At 37.7% G+C, this 20,320-nt stretch overlaps 1 protein-coding gene across 6 annotated transcripts in view; it reads right to left on the bottom strand.

The window, feature by feature from the left end:
• Positions 1-20,320, bottom strand: part of LOC131425598 (kinesin-like protein Klp10A) — a 112,721-nt gene that overhangs the window by 28,476 nt on the left and 63,925 nt on the right. For all 6 annotated transcript variants that reach the window (XM_058587615.1, XM_058587613.1, XM_058587614.1 and 3 more), the window contains one exon: positions 16,093-16,135. In XM_058587615.1, coding sequence (XP_058443598.1) covers positions 16,093-16,135 — 43 coding nt within the window. The remainder of the gene's footprint in view (positions 1-16,092; positions 16,136-20,320) is intronic.

Below are 20,320 nucleotides of genomic sequence, written 5' to 3' on the forward strand. Positions count from 1 at the left end.
CATTTTTTTGCCAAAATTCGTTTTTATTATTCAACATAATTGCCATCAGAGGCGATACAGCGATTATAGCGATCTTCCAACTTTTCGATACCATTTTTGTAGTACGATTTGTCCTTTGCCTTAAAAATAGGCCTCAGTTTCAGCGATTACCTCTTCATTGCTTCTAAATTTTTTACCAGCGAGCATTCTCTTGAGGTCTGAGAACAGGAAAAAGTCACTGGGGGACCAAATCTGGAGAATACGGTGGATGAGGGAGCAATTCGAAGCCCAACTCGTTCAATTTCAGCATGGTTTTCATCGACTTGTGACACGGTGCATTGTCTTGATGAAACAAAACTTTTTTCTTCTTCAAATGAGGCCGTTTTTTTGAAATTTCGTCCTTCAAACGCTCTAATAACGCTATATAATAGTCACTGTTGATGGTTTTTCCCTTTTCAAGGTAGTCGACCATGCGAATCCCAAAATACAGACGAATCCCAAAATACAGACGCCATAACCTTACCGACCGATTGTTGAGTCTTTCCACGCTTTGGGTTCGGTTCATCGCGTGCAGTCCACTCAGCTGACTGTCGATTGGACTCCGGAGTGAAGTGATGGAGCCATGTTTCGTCCATTGTTATATTCCTTTTTTCCATTTTTTTCACAATAACAAAAGTAGCTTCACTCAAAATGCATATCTCACAAACTAATAATCAGACAGCTGTCAAATTTATACACGTATCTTTTGAAGGTTGGTACTAACTGAAAATGGTATGGATTTAATTCTAGTGGCGCCCTCTCATAGAAACGATACGAACTTTTCAGCCGATCTGTTAGAGGCTTTAACCTTAAGGTCATTTTCCTCTTCGGGCCAGTCAAACCTTCTGGCCCTATGTGTGGGGTTGGGAATCAAACCCAGGTGGGCTGCATGAAAGACATCGACTTACCCATCACGCTATTAGCGTCCCCTCCTAAAATTTCTTTCAAAAAAATAATGAAGGGAGGTTTTTTTTCTAGTTTTTTATATGATTTTCTTTTTGCCTTTCTCATATAGAAAGGTTATACAATCACTGTGAAAACCGACTTTTGAACCGAGGCCCGGAGAGCCGAGTGTCATATACCATTCGACTCAGTTCGTCGAGTACGCAAAATGTCTGTGTGTTTATGTGTGTGTGTATGTGTGTGTGTCTGCGTATGTGTGTATGTAACGTTTTTTTGCACTAACTTTTCTCGGAGATGGCTGAACCGATTTTCACAAACTTAGATTCAAATGAAAGGTCTTGTGGTCCCATACAAAATTCCTGAATATCATTTGGATCCGACTTCCGGTTCCGGAATTATGGGGTAAAATGTGCAAAATAGTGTGAAAATAAGTGCACTAACTTTTCTCAGAGATGGCTGAACCGAATTTCACAAACTTGGATTCAAATGAAAGGTCTTGAGGTCCCATACAAAATTCCTGAATATTATTTGGATCCGACTTCCGGTTCGGGAGTTATGGGGTAAAGTGTTCAAAAATAAAAATATATGTTCTAACTTTTCGCATAGATGGCGCGACCGATTTTCCCAAACTTAGGTTGAAATGAAAGGTCCTGTGGTCCCATACGTAATTCCTGAATTTCATGCGGATCCGACTTCCGGATCCGGAAATATAGGGTAAAGTGGGTTAAAAGTAGTATGCCATCACTGAAAATAGGGAAAAACTTAAACATTTTTCTAAATCGACCTCAAATGTTTTCCAATTGATAGTTTTTATCAGTAGACGGTCAAACAAACCGATTTCGGTTATTCTTTTAAGAATTGAATAAAATTATTTTGAAGAATACCACAGTATTATATATGATAGTATGATTGATATGAGAAAGGCATCATGCGAGAAAAACAAATGGTTTGCCACACTGAAAACGTGTACGAAGTTTTATGAAAATCAGAGCAAAATTATTCTGATTTTGCCACTGTTTTCTGCTATTATTTTATGAAATTTCTCAGGATAGTGATCGGTACAGTAACATCTTTTTTTTTTCACATTGAAAACGATGGTCATTTTTCACCTCACTAGAAAGCTTTCTAACGCAAAAATCTTTTTTTTTCTGTGCCAATACTACTAGTCAAAACACCAAGATAAGTTGACTACATTACCACATAGTACGATTCCCTATTTTGATTTCTTCACTTAATTCCTGTACAAAAGAAATAAACGAACACCTTTCACCTGAAATATATTAACTGTGACTGGTCAGGGACAATTCCGGGCCAACCTTCCGATGGGTAGAAACCAAATTTACCCCTGTCACATGTATGTAACATTTAAAAACAGTCAACTCTTACCGAACAAAGCGAGGAAAGGTGAACCACCTCCAAAAACGCCACCGCCACTGAAATTACGCGTAGATCCTAATCGGAGACACGATTTTCCTACTCGCCGATAGGGTTCCGACTATCACTCTCACATCGGTTTCCTTGTTTTCTTCCTTCTAAAATAGAATTGCAGGAAAACCCGTCCGAATCCGTGTAAACGTAACCGAACGCGTGGAAACAATAACAGGTGCGCTCGCTTTAGGGGGTGTCCGAACCGAGACTGAGATGCCGTGTGTCCGTGCGAGGACATGGAAAAGCACACACACACACACACACACACACACGCACACACACGAGCCCTTCCCGTCGCCGCTTGGTTAGGTTTATTTATGCGATTGTAGACTGGAGAGTAGACTCACTCACGGATCCCGGGTCAGGAAAACGGTGGGTGGAGTGGGTTTCCGAAGCGAAGGGGATAACTAGGCCAGTGCATGAATTTTTAAGTTGATGTGTGATTCACACTCTGTCCCTTTTTTCTGCACGTCATAACGACGATTATTATGGAGTGATTATGGAAATGTTTTGTTTTTTCTTCGGTTCTAGAACAAAGGTGTCCTGCTTGGGAGAGACTAGAAAGTCCGAACAAAACAAGCTGTTGAGTCTTTTTTTCTAATTTTATGCACAGAAGAAGTTTTTAACCAAAATTTTCTGTGGATCTTTAATCTTGTTTGCTGGACAATAGAACATACATATCAGGGATATGTTTTGGTAAACAATACGATCTCAATAGTAAGTACGGTACACAAAACGAAAAACTTCCTGAATTCGATACGTAAAGACTGTCCAAGAAAGTATGTATGGACGCAATTTGATTTCGCTGTAAATAATTCACAAGTGTTAGATATTCAAATTATATTCGATATACTGATAATATTAGACTACAACAACAGAATATTATTCTCAACATTTGCTACTTAGCCATTGTAGACTAGCTGGCGCACCTTCTTGCGAACGTTCCTCATTAAATTCCGTACAGACTTCTTGGCGACAAGTTTTGACACTTTTTTCCAATCTTTTTCGAACTGTTGAATGGTTTCGGCTGCCGAGACATGTTTCCTAAGATGTGCCTTCGTTAATGCCCAAAATTCCTCAATTGGTCGAAGTTGTGCGCAATTTGGCGGATTCATGTCTTTTGGGACGAAAGTGACATTTTTGGTAGTATACCATTCTACCGTTGTTTTGAGTAGTGGCAAGAAGCAAGATCTGGCCAGAAGACAACAGGATCCTTGTGGCTTCGAATCATGGGTAGAAGTCGTTTTTGTAAACATTCCTTGATGTATATTTCACTGTTCATTGAAGCAGTTGTGATGAAGGGTTTCGAAATCTTATCGCAGCTACAAATTGCTTCCCAGACCATGGCTTTCTTACCAAATTTTTCGACTTCAATCGATGCCTCGGACTGGTTTAACACTTGCCCTTCTCGTACCGTATAATAATATTGTACTCCAGGCAAGGATTTGTAATCGAGTTTCACGTAGGTTTCGTCGTCCATGATTATGCAGTTCAAATTTCCAGCAATAATCGTATTGTACAGCTTTCGAACCCTCGGACTGATCGATGCTTCTTGTTTCGGACTACGTTTTGGTTGTTTCTGCTTCTTATAGGTTCGAAGACTCAAACGTTCTTTAGTACGAAGAACATTTGACTTCGAAGTGCCCACGTTTTTGGCCACATCCCGAACTGAAACCTCCTTCTTTTGCTCGAACGCCTTCAGTATACGTTTATCCAACTGAGGGTTAGCAGGACCTTTTTTCGACCCGTTTTCGATTTATCCTCACCGAACTTCCTGATTGCTTTTCGCACGGCTTTTTCACTTACTCCTTCCATTTTTGCTATCTTTCTCAGTGACAGTCCGGGTTCTGTGCACCATTTGTACACAATTCTTCGACGTTGTTCTGTTGAAAGTCCACGCATTTCGAAACAAACTAATGAAAACTAATAAACAACTGCACAAGTGGTTAGAGAAGAGTGTAAGCAACAGGACGCAGCCATAAATATTGACAGATTCTGAATCATTGCGAAATGGCAGCGGTTTTTGGTTGGGTCCATACTTTCTGGTACAGTCTTTAAGCAGGGACCGAGTGGTCTATATTTGCCACCGGATTCTCTACGACCTCTTGGCTGGTCCTGGACGATCAGAAAACTCACTGCAGAGAAGTTCAGTACTGATTTTTTGATAACGCGATTCTTACTGAAACTGATTTCGCATGGCAAAAAAATCAGTTGTGAAAAGTTCACTAGCGAACATTCTGCTCGATGATAGTTAAGAAAAAAAGTTCGCGAACTGAATATATCTGATATGGTTTTCGAACAGAAAATTTTCATAGCCGTTGTATCTCAACCCTTTGCAGAACACATTAGACGATGAACAAACTTTCTGAAAATATTCAGTGTGAATAGGGTGGTTGATAAGTGGAGCTCATGTATTTGAAATTTATTCGGCACAACTAAAAGCAGCAAGTGCTGTGACTAATAATAGTTGTAATGATAATAAAAACAATCGTTAAGCATGTTATGCAGCTGATTAAAAAATATTAGCCAAGCCATGCCATTTAGCTTGAATAACGTACGCAGAAGTAACAGGAGCGCAGACTACCGCTATGCCAATTCAAACGCGCCATTCAAACACTGCGCCTGCTGTGTGTTCGAGACTTGCTGACGATGCTGTGCTCCTGTTACTACTATGAATCAAATTCATACTAAATAGCATTTTATTGGGTTTAATCTAAATAGTGCAGTGTAAACAGTCAACCTTTCGTCGCTATAATCACTATTTGGCATGTGGCAAAAATATGTCTGTTCATATTAACCACCCCACGTACATCGAAAACATTGCAGTCATTATTTCTCAGTTGCGATTCAGTATCGAATTTATTCATTAGAGATTTTTTTATTGATGAAAATATAATACTTAAATCTTGCCCGAATCGCTTCGGTGTCGAACTGGTACGTAGTGGTAATTCAGCATCGACGTATTATCGGAGGCTCTTCTCTCTTTCAAATATCTCTTCAACTTCAACTTCTATCTTGCTGTGGGTGAAAATTCGTCATCAAGTTTCGCTGATACAGAAAATCACGCGTGATTTTTTGTTGAGATTACATCATATATCAACGTCTCATGAATTTCTAAAATATTTGGCATATTTTAGTAAAGTAACCTGCCACCTTCCAAGTGGAAAACATTGTAGTACACTAACCTTCATACGTTACCAGAGATTTACACTAAAACGAATGACATTCACCTAGTGCAGCACACGAAGGAATGAGTTTGATTGGCCACAAACGTGAGTCATTCAAGACACCAGGAAAGTTTTGAACGCATATAACTTCGTTCATTTGTTGATGGATTCAAATGTCGCAACCACCAATCTATTCGAAAATTCTTAACTTAAATGTGTATAGTACAAGTGGAAATATTTTCCAATAGTACACTATTGAAAAATCAGTTTGAATAGACCAATGTTTTCACGACCCACTCAGAACATGTTATCGGGGCTGCCAGAAAACATCCACGCAGTTTTGGAAAAGTAAAAACTTGGAAGGTTGGAATTTTTTCATCATTCTTTCTGGAGCGGTTCCCACAGCACGACGGGCAGTGTGAAACATTTTACGCATTTCAACTTTTTTCTGGAACGGAGTGCAGCACAGCGGCAGCACGAGAAGTTTTACTTCTCAATAATTTCTCCTGGAGCGTTTATTGCATCACGAAGGACAGTGCGAAACATTCTACGCACTCACTTAATCTTTGTTCTGTCTGGAGCGATCACAACAGCAGGACGGGAGTCAGAGAAATTAAACTTCGGAGATATGCGAAAGTTGGCTCCAGAACAAGATGGTTTTGAGTATCGCGATGATCGATGGTTGAACCGATTTTCACAAACTTAGATTCAAATGAAAGGTCTTGAGGTCCCATAAAAAATTCCTGAATATTATTTGGATCCGACTTCTGGTTTGAGAGTTATGGGGTAAAATGTGCAAAAAAAAAACTACAAGGATCAGCCCCATGGGGTTGTTCGAGCCATTGATGTGGAACAAGACATCCAAAATTTCTAATAATCTACAATCAATACCGATAAACTTTTTCTTATTATCAATCGAGTTCATCTTATATAAATTGGAAATTTATCTTATGCACTCAAAATTTACCCTGGGGTAGTTGTCAATTTCTCAGGCGAAACGACATAACATGGAATTTCATCCGAGCTTGCATGACACAAGATCAGAGCATACCAATTAAAGCTTCAAACCGTTTTATGGCACTTTTTGTCTTGCTGTCTAGCAACAACCTATCTCTAGCAAGCTACGTGTAGGACTGAAACATTAGCTATAGTTTTGCTTCTATTTATAGCTTCGCGTGCTTCCAACAGCTTCGCTTTTGCATCGATTGACTAATCAGAGCACTGCTTTCCATTCGATATATCGCTTACTCCTTCAAAACCGTCGACTATGGCAGGGAAATCCGGTATGCCGGAGATTTTTTGCAGACAAAATAGGACAGTGCTAGCTATTAATCAACATTTCAATGATATACAATTAAAAATACATGGCTATGAACATTCAAATCAATACGTAGAAATATTTCCAATCAAATGGTGACATAATATTAATAATTGATACAAAAATGATTGAGCTGTAATTGTTCAAAACCTGACCACATTTCTACGTGTATTTTGCTTGAGTTTCTAATTTGCACCCCTATATAGAAAACAAAAATGTGTTCCACATTAAAAAAGAAAATATGTGTTCTAACTTTTCTCATAAATGGCGCCACCGATTTTCACAAACTTAGGTTCAAATGAAAGGTCCCGTGGTCCCATACGTAATTCCTGAATTTCATGCGAAACTAACTTCCGGATCCGGAAATATAGGGTAAAGTGGGTTAAAAATTGTATACCATCACTGAAAATGGGGAAAAACCTCAAATCTTTTCCAATTGATAGTTTTTATCAGTAGACGGTCAAACAAACCGATTTCGGTTATTCTGTTAAGAATCGAAGAAAATTATTTTGAAGAATACCAAGTGTTATATATGATAGTATGATTGATATGAGAAAGGCATCATTACACCACTAGGTGGATTAAAATAGGGTTTTTTCAAGAGCAAGCGTCGTCACTAATAAATTCAACGCCAAGTTCTAGTATAGTTTTCGTGATTCAATTCATGTAAATTATCTGCCAATCTATTCGTAATAATTTTGTTTTAATTTGGATATCTAACATACTACTTACTTTACTTTTCTTCACTGGTGCACATCCCGTCTTCGGAACATGACCGAACGAATTGCAGCTTTACAGGATACTCATGAGGCGTCGTTCTCCAGTCGCTCTGTACTCCCGCTGAGCGTGCATCCTCTACGATTGCGCACAACCAGCGAGTGCCATGTCTACCCCGCATTCGACGACCTCTCCCAGGTTCTCGGCTGAGTAGGCCATTCTCTCTTCCGGCATTCTTGTTACATGTCCAGCCCACTGTAGTCTGCCGTGTTTCATAAGCCTTCCAATGTCCGCATCTTTGTAAACTTGGTACAGCTCATGATTCATGCGTCTGTGCTATTCTCCATTCTCTTCTTTGCCGTCGAGTATTGAGCGCAGGATTTTTCTCTCAAAGACGCCGAGTACTCGAACATCTGTTTCCTTCAACTATCATGCTGTATAGAGCAAGTTTTGTGCGTATTTGCAAGCTACGAGACTTCACCTGGCTACGGAGTCCTCAGAAAGCCCTATTAGCAACTGCAACACGCTTTTTTACCTCGCGGCCTATATCATTAACACATGTTATCAATGGTCCAAGATATATTAACTCGTCAACAACCTCGTATAGTACCCCTTCAATCTCCTCCTCGGATCCTAACAACCGCTTGGGCTGCCCTGTTCTCTATCAGCCATAATGTACTTTGTCTTGGTAGAGTTTATCGTCAATCCTATTTTCGCAGCTTCTTTCTTGAAGGGCACAATACCTCTTCATCAGCTCTACGATCCACATCAATAATATCAATATCGTCTGCAAAACCAAGAAGCATGTGTGACTTATTGACGATGGTTCCGTTTCTCTGCACGCCGGATCTTCGTATGGTACCTTCGAGCGCTATTTTGAACAACGAATTTGAGAGCGCGTCGCTTTGCTTCAATCCATCTAACGAAAGTAGTGATTTCGATCCATCGAGCGTCGCAGTAATCAGTTTAATTAACTTTGTCGGAAAGCCATGTTTTTTTGGATATCAACAGCACTAATTATTAACGGTTGCTTGCTAAGATATTGAATATCTTCTACAAAACAAATCAACATATCGCTTGGAAATTGTTGGAATAAGCTTTCCTTCGTTTTGACTTGGTAAAATAAACGTATCCCTCTAATTATTATAGTTTTTAGTTCCAGTGAAATAATAATGAAATGGCGGGTGGGTGATGTCAGAGACCCAACCGGATTGTCGTGAATGCGAATAACACTAGCTCGCTGAAACTGAAACCGTGCTCTTATAAAACACGATATTATATCCAGAGAATGACAAATACAGGTTAAACAGGATATAGAAAAAGTCGTCCAGTCGTCAGAATGCGTACCAGGAAGTTGTACAGTGAGGCTTTTTTGAAGTACGAAGAATGCATCCCCATGAACGACGAAATGTACGTGAAGATGGATGATGATCAGCCTGCCGGACAAAAGTTGTATGAAGCCATGTATTGTGCCTTGCAAGTTAAAATTAATTTCAACGCCAGGAAACTTATGATTCGGCAAGGTATTTGCAACTATGGACAAAATAACAGATTTTGTAATAAGAAAGACTGTGGACTCTCTCTCTAAAAAAAAAACGTATTCTTCCGTACATTAAAGCTCACAATGGACCTTAAAAATTTTGGCTTGGTTTGACAGAAGTGCTACAATGATATCGAGAAAATATGGTGGATTGCTTCTAAAAGGACGTAGTTTCACACAAGCGGTTATTTTTTTCTGTCTTGAACTCCTTTCTATCGAAACCTTCTGAGTCATGAGGCAACTTCAGAAGAGTATCGATTAGATGAAGGACTAACAGAAAATCATGAAAGAAAATGTACCGAAAACGAATGTACGAGCTCTGATGATGGAAGACAATAGTTTCATACAAAATTTCAAAATTTGCTTTTTGCACGAAAGTCCAAAGCCTAATGCAATGTCTGGACTTCATGTGTTCATTTACTAATGAGTATATTTTTCTTCATTCGTTTCAAAAATTGAGTTCATATATTCCAAGCTCAAACTATCTAAATACTATACTATCTACGATAACTGTCATCAAACAACACGCAAATCAACTCAGCAATCAGATAACCGCTAATGTTCCTCACTCACTTATCGGACTGAAGCCTACATCCTGTTTCCGTCGCCAATCCAGCCGGTCGTTCCCGTACAAACAGAGGTTAACTAAAACAATCGCAATCGCATTCACTTCCGACATGTGGTCTCTCAACTCCCCCCTCATCCGCACACATCATCAACCATTCCTTCACCATGGTCATCATTCGTGCCACGGTGGTCGCCTATCAAGGATCAAACGCGACAGTGTAGAACTTCGGTAACAGTAAATAGTTAGTCCCTCAATGTGTGCCAATGTGCCCCTGCATGTGACATGCTGGAACAGAATAAAAATGAATCCACCAACCATTTATTTACTACACAGTTGGCCTGTGTACTTCCGTAATGCACAAAAGTCGCCACCACCCCCGCGTCATTGGGTGCGGTTTCCACGGTCACCAGAAGTCATACACACATTCCGGCTTTGGCGGCCGGAACCAATTTGCACGATCAATCAAAATCAACCCGAAACAATTTAAAAAGGAAAATGCTGACGCGACAGACAATCGAAATACCTTCGGTGTGTCTTTTTTTTTGTGCCAGGATAATCGAATTTTCGGTAGCGTCTTCCTTTCAGAAGAAGTTTGGATTTCTTTGGATTTTTTAGTGTAGTCAAGCGAATTATGAATTAGAAGTAGGTAGGTATAACTAGGAAATATGCTTCGTGACATTTGTTTCGTGACACCGAACACGGACTGCTGCAATGTGTGGTGGTACTAACAGTTATGACCGTGAGTTCATAAATCTTTGAAGAGAGGTAATAAATTGAAATTGCTTTAGTGCGGCACTAGAACGCTTTCAATCGTTAAAGCGAGAATTAGGTATAATAATAACAGGGAAGTTTTTCCGAGAAATGATTTTTTTTACTTTAAAATCTTTTCTGTTGTCTAAATTAAGTATAGCACCTCCTAGGAGAAATTTCTTTATCCGAAATCTTGTTATTCAGTAGAATTATTGAGTATGGAACACCGATTGAACAAAAAACAAAAATCTGGCTTTATTTTAATACTTTTAAAACTTACTGCTATTTGTATTTCATCATCTAGGCTAGCTAAACAGCTGAAATTGCCCAGAAATACCGTATGGCGCGTTATCAAATGGTAAAAGGAAACATTGACGACGATTCGGAAGCCTCAAGCCAATCGTCGGAGTGGAACTGTCGACCGGAAACTTCGTGGTAAGATTTTGAAGACGATTAAGAGGAATCCTAATCTGTCGGACCTTGATTTGGCCAGGAAATTCGGTGCTGCCCATGATACCGTGAGGAGAACTCGACTCCGGGACCATAAAACAGAATAGTGTGGTCAAAATTCGTGCTCGGAAACTATATGACCAGGTGCTGACCAAGTTCGATGGGTGTCTTCTGATGGACGATGAAACCTATGTCAAGGCTGACTTCGGGCAAATCCCAGGCCAAAAATTTTACTTGGCAACGGCTCGGGGGGATGTTCCAAAAAATAACTGAAATACAGGCAATTGTCTTTGTTCCAATTCTATCTGAAGCATGCTTTAAGGTAACAGGAAAACTTAGATACAACGATTACAATCAATCTTTTTTTGCATATGTTGGAATTTTCCATAGCACTCATGACTTGTAACAATAACGCTCCTGGGTTGGACAGGATTAAATTAAACTTGGTGAAGAATCTGTCCGACCTCGCAAAAAGACGTTTGTTGTAATTGTTCAAAAAGTTTCTTGTGCAAAATATTGTTCCACCTAAAGTGAAAGTTATCGCCATTCAAAAACCGGGGAAACCAGCTTCCAATCACAACTCATATAGACCCATTGCAATGTTGTCCTGCATCAGAAAATTGTTCGAAAAAATTATTCTTCGACGTCTCGACACTTGGGTCGAATGATTGCCTTGCATTACTTTCGTCTGACATCCATATTGCCTTCACTCAAAAACAACAGATGGCATCTGTATTTGGACATTAAAAAATCATTTGATTCAGTTTCCATTGATGTTCTTTCAGACAAGTTCCACCAACATGGACTTCCAGTGGATATAAATAATTATTAGCACAATCTTTTGTCAGTAGAAAGGACACATTAGATATTTGATAACGAAATGCCAACTAAGAGTAAATTTTCTTCGAACAATAACAGGATCTTGGTGGGGTGCTCATCCGGAAGATCTAATAAAATTGTATCAGACAACCATACTTTCAGTGATGGAATATGGATGCGTTTGTTTTTGTTCCGCTGCAAACTCCCATATTATCAAATCAGAGCGAATTCAGTATCGTTATTTGCGAATCGCCTTAGGCTATATGCATTCGACACATACAATGAGTCTCGAAGTTCTGGCGGGAGTTCTTCCATTAAAAGAACGCTTTTGGGAGCTTTCTTCACGACTGCTAATAAGATGTGAGGTACTGAATGTCCTAGTTATTAATAACTTCGAAAGGCTAGTCGAGGCTTAAAGAACCTGCATCTGTTTATATAGCAGATTAAGCAGCAGTTCATTATAGTTTGAGTGTAATCCTCACATTATCTCCAAACCATTATTTTCTCTTTACAGATAGTCTGAGTGCAATTGAAACCATTCGCTCAAGCATGACTGGCAAGAATGAGCCGTTTTTCTTGGACAATACCTGAACGACATATAGAATAATAATGATCAAATCACAATAGTTTGGGTCCCGGCTCATTGTTCCATTCCAGGCAATGAAAGAGCCGATATTTTAGCCAAACGTTGTGCTAATGAGGGTGAAATTTATGAGAGACCGATTGCTTTCAACGAATTCTATAGCACGTCTCGCCAAAGAATACTGGCAAGCTTCTTGGGATAAAGATGATCTGGGTCGGTGGAGGCACTTAATTATTCCTAAAATATCGACAAAGGCATGGTTCAGGGAACTGAATGTGTGTAGGGATTTCATTCGTGTGATGTCCAGACTCATGTCCAATCACTACACGTTAGATGCACATCTCCTTCAAATTGGACTTTCATTGTGCTTGTGGCGAAGGTTATCGCGATATTGATCATGTCGTTTGGACATGCGTGGAGTATCGTGATGTCAGATCTAAACTGATGAATTCCTTCCGTACCCAAGATAGACTATCCAATGTGTTCGCGACATTCTTGCTTGTCGTGCCCTTTCTTACATGAAACTTCTTCATCATTTCATTAAGTCCATTGGAGTTCCAATTTAAATTTTATTTTATTGTCAACTCCTTTCTCTTCCATGAGTTCAACCAATAGTCAGCTATCTTATATTGAATAAAAGTGAAGAACTGATACAAACAAATCTAAAATAGTTATAAGATCATGCACGAAATAAATGAATTTTATTCAATGTAATTTATAAAAGCAAACCGCTTGATAAAAACAGTGTTTAGATTAATTAATGAATACCAACATACTAATATGATATTCGAAATGTATTAGGTTTGAAGTACTATGTATTGTGGATGCCACGACGAAGAAAAACTTATGTATATTGCATATAACATACACATTGATGAAAAACTATAAAATCAAAAAGTAAAGCACATGCTCATGCTCATACATGTAATGGCCGATGTGGCTTAGCTGCTAGTTTTGTCCATATTATACCGTCTCGCAAGTAGTAGGCACTGAACAAGCCATGCGTATTCCCATCAAATTTTCCTCCATCACTCGCTGGGTTGTGATAAGTGAGCTTTAGCATTGAATTTTTCAGCGTATTTTCCTGATAGATAACTTCATTGGGAGGTAAAGCGAAGTCTTGATATTGATTTTTTTCGTGCAATTTGACCATTCTGTTTTAACAGACTACGAAATAAATTCTTAGAGAACAGAATCGTTTTATGCTTAGTGCTACGATTCTATTACCACTGAAAATCCTTCCAGCTCGGGGCTTGAACATACCACAACTGACTGGTAGAACTAGCATCCTTTGTAATAAATATTCAACTCAGAAGCGACCCGTTTTAGGGTAACCGAACCCATATTCCCCTCAGCTCAAAGATTTATCTCATATATTAAAGCTATTTAAATGAGATCTATTCAATGCGGTTGACTAAAAAGAAAAATAGGAAATCTGAAGCATTACAGATTCGAATTTTAGCGTCGCTACAAAAAAATTATTGCACATTTATCTCTCATTCCTCGGTATGAATTTATAGTTTTAGCCTAAGTTTTGTGACGTGAAATGGGAATCAAGTTGATCAAATTCTTAGGCTATTTTTTTCAGCGGTTTTAAAATGGTTTTCGACTTTAAAAATATAATGTACTTTATTTGCGAGAAGATATTTGTTTATGAAATTATGCGAAGCTGGATCCAATTTTTTTTTCAAAGAATTCCATCTCATACGATGAGTATCACAAACAAAAAAACGAGTATCTTCTTAAACCCGCCAAATTTCGAGTATTTGCGTTTAAAAAACATGACTAGAGTTTAAAAAATTAAAATTATCTTATTTCGGAAATCGCAAAGTTTCTAAAATTCGCATAATTTGGTAAATCGCAAAAAAATTAGAAATCCGCATAAGAAACCGCACGTGTTGGAAATTTATCTGAAATTACAACAAACTTCTGAAAAATTCATAGAGCATCGCTTATCTTTGGAATTCCGCATCACGTTCCAAATCTTCATTCTTCGGAAAATTCGCAAAACCGCAGGAATTCAGATAAATTACACTGAGGACTTTTTTTAGGCGGAAGATACGTACCACGTAAAAAAACCGCGCGAGATAAAAACTGCGTAACTTCAGAAATTCTCGTAACTTCAGAGATTCGCATAAAAAAACGCATAATTTAGAAAATCCGCGTAAAAAAATCCTCAAAGCTAGAGAACAAATTGTTTTGATGAAAAATATATTTTTGTAAAATCGACTTTGCATTTGATTTATTTGCAAAATTCGGAATTGAACAGGGTAACAGAGATATTTTGGCCCACTTTAGGATTGATTTTATTTTGGATCACTTTGTTAAAATTTCCACAAAATGTTGTAATAGATATTACCCTCCCGCAATAGGAAATATAATGTGATTAGTTGCAACATGGGTTACTTAACATCGATTAAATCGATTCGATTAAAATAAAGTTTGTTAGGTGGACCAAAATACCTCTGTTACCCTAATTCACAAAACTTCGAGAGTCCGCATAACTTGGAAGACCTATAGAAAAATCGTGAAACTTCGACAATCCATACGAATTAGCTTATGGCGTTGAAATAACTTTTGATATTCGCATAAAAACCCGCAAACTTAAGGAACAGAGCAGTGTTCAAAAAAAAAAAATCAAATAAACAAATATCATCGATGATAAAACTTGGTGAGCGCGAACGGGCAAAATCTCATCCAGTTCAATATCACTATAGTGAGGTTTCATATTGTAGACCATACTGAACAAGTTTGACAATGAAACCAGCAAAAAATCACCCTTTTTAATAGAAATGATTTGAAAGTTTATCTTTGGTTTAAGGGACCACCGCAGGTTCAAAGCTTCTATACTGGAATCAACAATAATAAAATTCGTGTAAAATTTCCAATGAAAAATGGTCAATTAAGGCACCGTCTTTCGGAAATTAAACTAAAATACCTAGCATCGAGAAAAAAAAGTTACTCATGCAATTTAATGATAATTATGATTTATTAGCCATATGCCCCTCATCGTCCACAAGTCGTGACCTCGCTCACGACCATCGAGCGCGGTCTTTGTGGGCACCAAATGCACCTATTTCGTAGGCGGAAATTTCCGTGGTCAACACGCAAGAAGGACATTTTTTCTGAAGCGTTTCGCGGACATACCGTCCCAGGTGAACTGCGGTTGCAATCGACGAGGTGTGCATGCATCAACATACCAACATACCACACACAAAATGAACCTACCGGCTCCTGCTGAAAGACATGCCATCGTTTTATTTTTCGATTTTTTTTCGCTAACTCGGTCGGTTGCAAAGGGCTAGCAAGCCAATCAACCATCCACGCCGTCCAGAACCCCCACCAACGTCGACGTCGGTCACTTATTTTACCATTTGTCAAGGACTCTACGAGTCAATAAATAAATTGTCCTGGCTGGATTTATTCACCGGACGACGACTGGTGGGATTGAAGGCCAGGGGCGATATCGGTGGCATTTTGGTTGTCAAATTGATGCCATTGAGTTTTGATTTCGGAAGGTATCAATTTTATTTCCCGTGCATTTCATTGGAATCGGTTTCAATAGTTTACATTCGATTGGTTTGAGAATTATAACCCGTCAAAAATAAACAATGCAAGCAGCGTTAAATCGATCTTATTTGGACAAGTATCGATATTGTTTCAAACCTGTAAACAATTTGCGTTCAAGCTTGAATGCAAGTTCAAACTTGAATCCGCCGTGGAGTAAATGAAACAAAATAAAAACGAAACCCATCCACCCACGCTCTCCGCAGGTCACAACAAACGGTACGCGGGGACGGGGTACGGTATGGGATTAACAGTAACACTTACCATTTACTATATTGAGCCTGCTGATTGCACCTTGTGTAGCATTCTGTTTTCAATGATGATGATGATGATGGTGGTGGTAGTTGTACGATCCAATTCGATTGTGTGGGAAGAAGGTTAGCCATTGGTGGTTGTTGTCATTTTTGTTGCAACAGCAGCAGTAGTAGCAGCAGTGATGATTGCACACGCGTCGGGCACCCAGAAGTGATGATTGTGCGATGATGATTTCCGAATGAGAGTCCATAATGCACGGGGCGGCCACAGACGTGCAGCAGCATTAGCATGGCGTTGTGATGACAGACCACGGATGGATGGACGGTGTAGGCAATTGTAGGTTAGGTTTGAAAAAAGAAAAAAACAGATAAAAAACACATAATTAGTATGAATGTTGGCTAACACCGTGGAAACTAGCAACCGCAGAGGTTCACGTGGAACCTCCTCGTCTCGGGTGTATGTACAAAAGACGAAAACTGTCTGGGAAAGGGTAACCAAAATGAATCACCAACCAGCAGAACCGGCGAGTACAAGAAAGGAAAAATCAAATAACTAAGCATTATTGCTAAATAGACGATCCGTGCTTTGGAACAAACCAAAACAAATGTGTGAAAACGTATTATCTGGTAGGCAAATAAAAACTTGAATTTTATAATCGACTGTCAGTACAGAAACACATGTTCCGAGTCGGTGGTCGGTAGAGAATAAAATGATGATCATACAAGCCAGATGTTGTATGTTCGAGTCCTGATTAAAAGGATTGTTAGTATCCTAACTCTGTGGAAGCAGTAGGTTAAAAAGGGTAATTGTAATACCCCGAAAAGACGTGAATTACGTCCATAACTGATAATTGAAATAATCTAACATCAATAATGAACAATTCCAGAAATTAACATCAGAAAAGGTGTCAAAATTAGGGTCCACTTTCTTCGATTTGGATGAAATTTTGTATACGTCTTCAGTATGGCAATCCAACAATTTTTTTTCACAAATAAAGAGACCAATTCAACAGATCTCCACACATCTTCGAACAACCAGGGGAACGTGCCACTTTAGCCAATTAGTTCGCAACTTGAAAACTGTTACTTGTAAAAAAAATTCTATTCAAAACGTGTAGGACATCAATAGGGCACTCCAAATACATTAATGTTTTTTTTTAATAAACAGAAAATAAATTTAAAAATAAAATTTTAAAAAATACTCCTTTCATTTTTATGTCAATATTTTTATTTTATTCAAGTAATGAAAACTAACGGTAAACAAAAATTTGTCTTAAAAAAAAACGAAGAAGGTACAGCTAAAAAAATTACAATCATTAGAAAAACTTCAAGTTCTTGATACAAAAATTTTCTCGGAGATGGTTGGAACGATTTTCACAAACTTATGCCGTTTTTCATTGAAAAACACTGGTGGCGTGGATTGCTCTGATTTTGCACTTTCGAGCAGAAATGCAACATTTTGACGGTGGTCCACGCCACCAGTGTTTTTCAATGAAAAACGGCATTAGATTCAAATGAATAGTCCCATAGCCTGCTATTAAATTCCATCCCGATCGAACTTTCCGTTCGGGAGTAACGTGATGAAAAGTGCAAAAAATAAAAGAAAAAACTCGACTTTCTCAGAGACCGCTTAACCGATTTTATTCAAATCAGGTTCAAATGAAAGGTCCAGTAGTCTCCTAGCCTGCTATTAAACCACTTAACCGGGCGTAAAAACGTCCTTGGTTAAAAAAAAGGTCTTAAAATTCCATACAATCCTATCGAATTTCGTCCGGATACGACTTCCGGTTCCGAAATCACAGGTCGATAAGTATAAAAATTTCATTTTCAAGAGTGTGTTTTTACACATGGCACAGAAAAATTGAGCAAAATACTTTCAAAAATAGTTAATTTTCACTGGTGCACAACTCTATGCACATTGGAATTGCATAAATCTTATTATTTTCGACTTATTTTGACTTTGCTTTTCATTCAAAAGCTTGTCATTTTTTTCTAGTTGTGAATTTTCGGTACACTGTCACTATTGACTTCCCTTTTGATAAAAAAAAATGTTTTTTATTAAGGTCGATTTAACTAGAGTCAAAATTGAATATGCATAATGAAAATTCATAAACCAGATTTAAATAAAAGGGCTTATGCAGTTGATTTTCTCAAAGACCACTCAACCAATTTTCACAAGCTTAGGTTCAAATAAAAGGTCTTATAATTCTATACAATTCTATCGAATTTCATCCAGACTTCCGGTTCCGGAATTACAGACTGATAAGTATAAAAATCTCATTTTCAAGAGCGTGGTTTTAGACATGACACTAAAAAATCGAGCAAAACACTTTCAAGAATAGTTAATTTTTACTATGTACATTGGACAGGCATAAATATTACTATTTTAGACTTATTTCGGCTTTGCTTTTCATTCAAAACCTTGTCATTTTTGTTTAGTAATGAATTTTCGGTACGCTTCTTGAAAATGCTGAATTATAGTAATGTTCTGTCACTATTGATTTCCCTTTTCATTAAGAAAACAAATTGATTTTTTTACAAAAAAGATAATTTTCACTGGTTGACAACTTTGTGCACATTTGATATCCATTAATCTTATAATTTTCGACTTCTTTTGACATCCCTTTTCATTCAATAAAAGCGCGTCATTTTTTCTGAAACTGTATATTGTTGGTTGACAACCCTATGCCCTTTGAAAATGCTTAATTATAGTAATGCTCTGTAACTATTGACTTCTCTTTTCATTCAAATAAAATTTGATTTTTTTTTAAATACTTCATTTCACTGGTAGACAAGTCTATGTACAATGGAAATGCATAAATCTAATTATTTTCGACTTCTTTTGACTTCGTTATTCATTTAATAAAATAGTAAATTTTCGCTAGTTGACAACCCTATGCCCCTCGAAAATGCTGAATTATAGTAATGACTTCTCTTGTCATTCAAATAGTATTAGATTTTCCTTTTCAAAAATAGTTTATTTTCACTAGTGGTCAACTCTGTGTACTTTAGAAATGCATATATCTTATTATTTTCGGCTTGTTTTTGACTTTCCTTTGCATTCAATCAAAGTGCGTCATTTTTTAAAAAAATTGAAAATTTTCGCTGGTTAGTAGCTTCTTGAAAATGGCTGACTAATAATAATATTTGATATTTTTTTAAATAGATAATTTTTCACTGGTGAACTATGCATAAAATTTCATAATTTTCTTTTCATTCAATAAAACAGCGTTATTTTTCGTATTTTTTTATGTTCGCTGGTTGACAACCCTATGTCTCTTGAAAATGCCGAGTTATAGTAATATTCTTACACTATTGAGTTCCCTTTTCATCAAATGAAATCAAGTTTGTCTATTGAATAATAGTTAATTTTCGCTGGTGGACAACTCTATGCAAATTCGAAATGCATATATTATTTTCGACTTCTTTTGACTTCCATTTTCATTCAATAAAAGTGAATCAGTTTATCTAAATTAAACATTTTTGCTGGTTGACAACCCTATACCTCTTGAAAGTGCCAAATTATAGCAATGCTAAGTTCTTCAACCGGAAAGAAGACAACCAAATACATTGATTTTGGGAATATCGAATCTTCGTTCACGGTTCCGGAAGTACCGATAAAAGTGATCGTATACTTCAAAACCGAAAGTCACTCTAATTTGTCAGAAACGGCTGGACCGATTTTCACAAACTTAGATTCAATTAAAAAGTCTTTAGTTTCCACCACTAGGGGTAGACTTTTATTATTATTTATTATCAATACCATTTATTTATACCCGGCTTCAACCTTGTGTGAGAGTAGAATTTTGTCCGGATCTGACTTCCGGTTCCGGAAATACAAGTGAGTGTGTATAAAATTGCGACCCGTCATTTCGAGCAATAAAGAAAAAACAAGGTAATTTTTTTCTGAATTTGGCTCACAATTGTTCCAATAGTTGCTGATCAAACGAACTGATTTCAGCTATTTCGTATCCCAGTTCTTGGTTCCGGACGTCCCGGAAATAATGGTCGAAAACTCAAAAAGTTCTCTAATTTCTCAGATACAGCTGAATAAATTTTCACGAATTTAGACTCAAATGAAAGGTTTTACGATCTCATAGACTGCTATTGACTTTTGTTCTTAACCGACTTCCGGTTTCGGAGCAACAGGGTGATGTAAGTTTTAAATTTTAAGCCGTCATTTAGAGTGAAAATGAAAAAAGAATTCCTATAAACATGACTCAAAACTGTTTATTAGT

Source organism: Malaya genurostris, chromosome 1 (assembly GCF_030247185.1).
Source record: "Malaya genurostris strain Urasoe2022 chromosome 1, Malgen_1.1, whole genome shotgun sequence".
Taxonomy (NCBI): domain Eukaryota; kingdom Metazoa; phylum Arthropoda; class Insecta; order Diptera; family Culicidae; genus Malaya; species Malaya genurostris.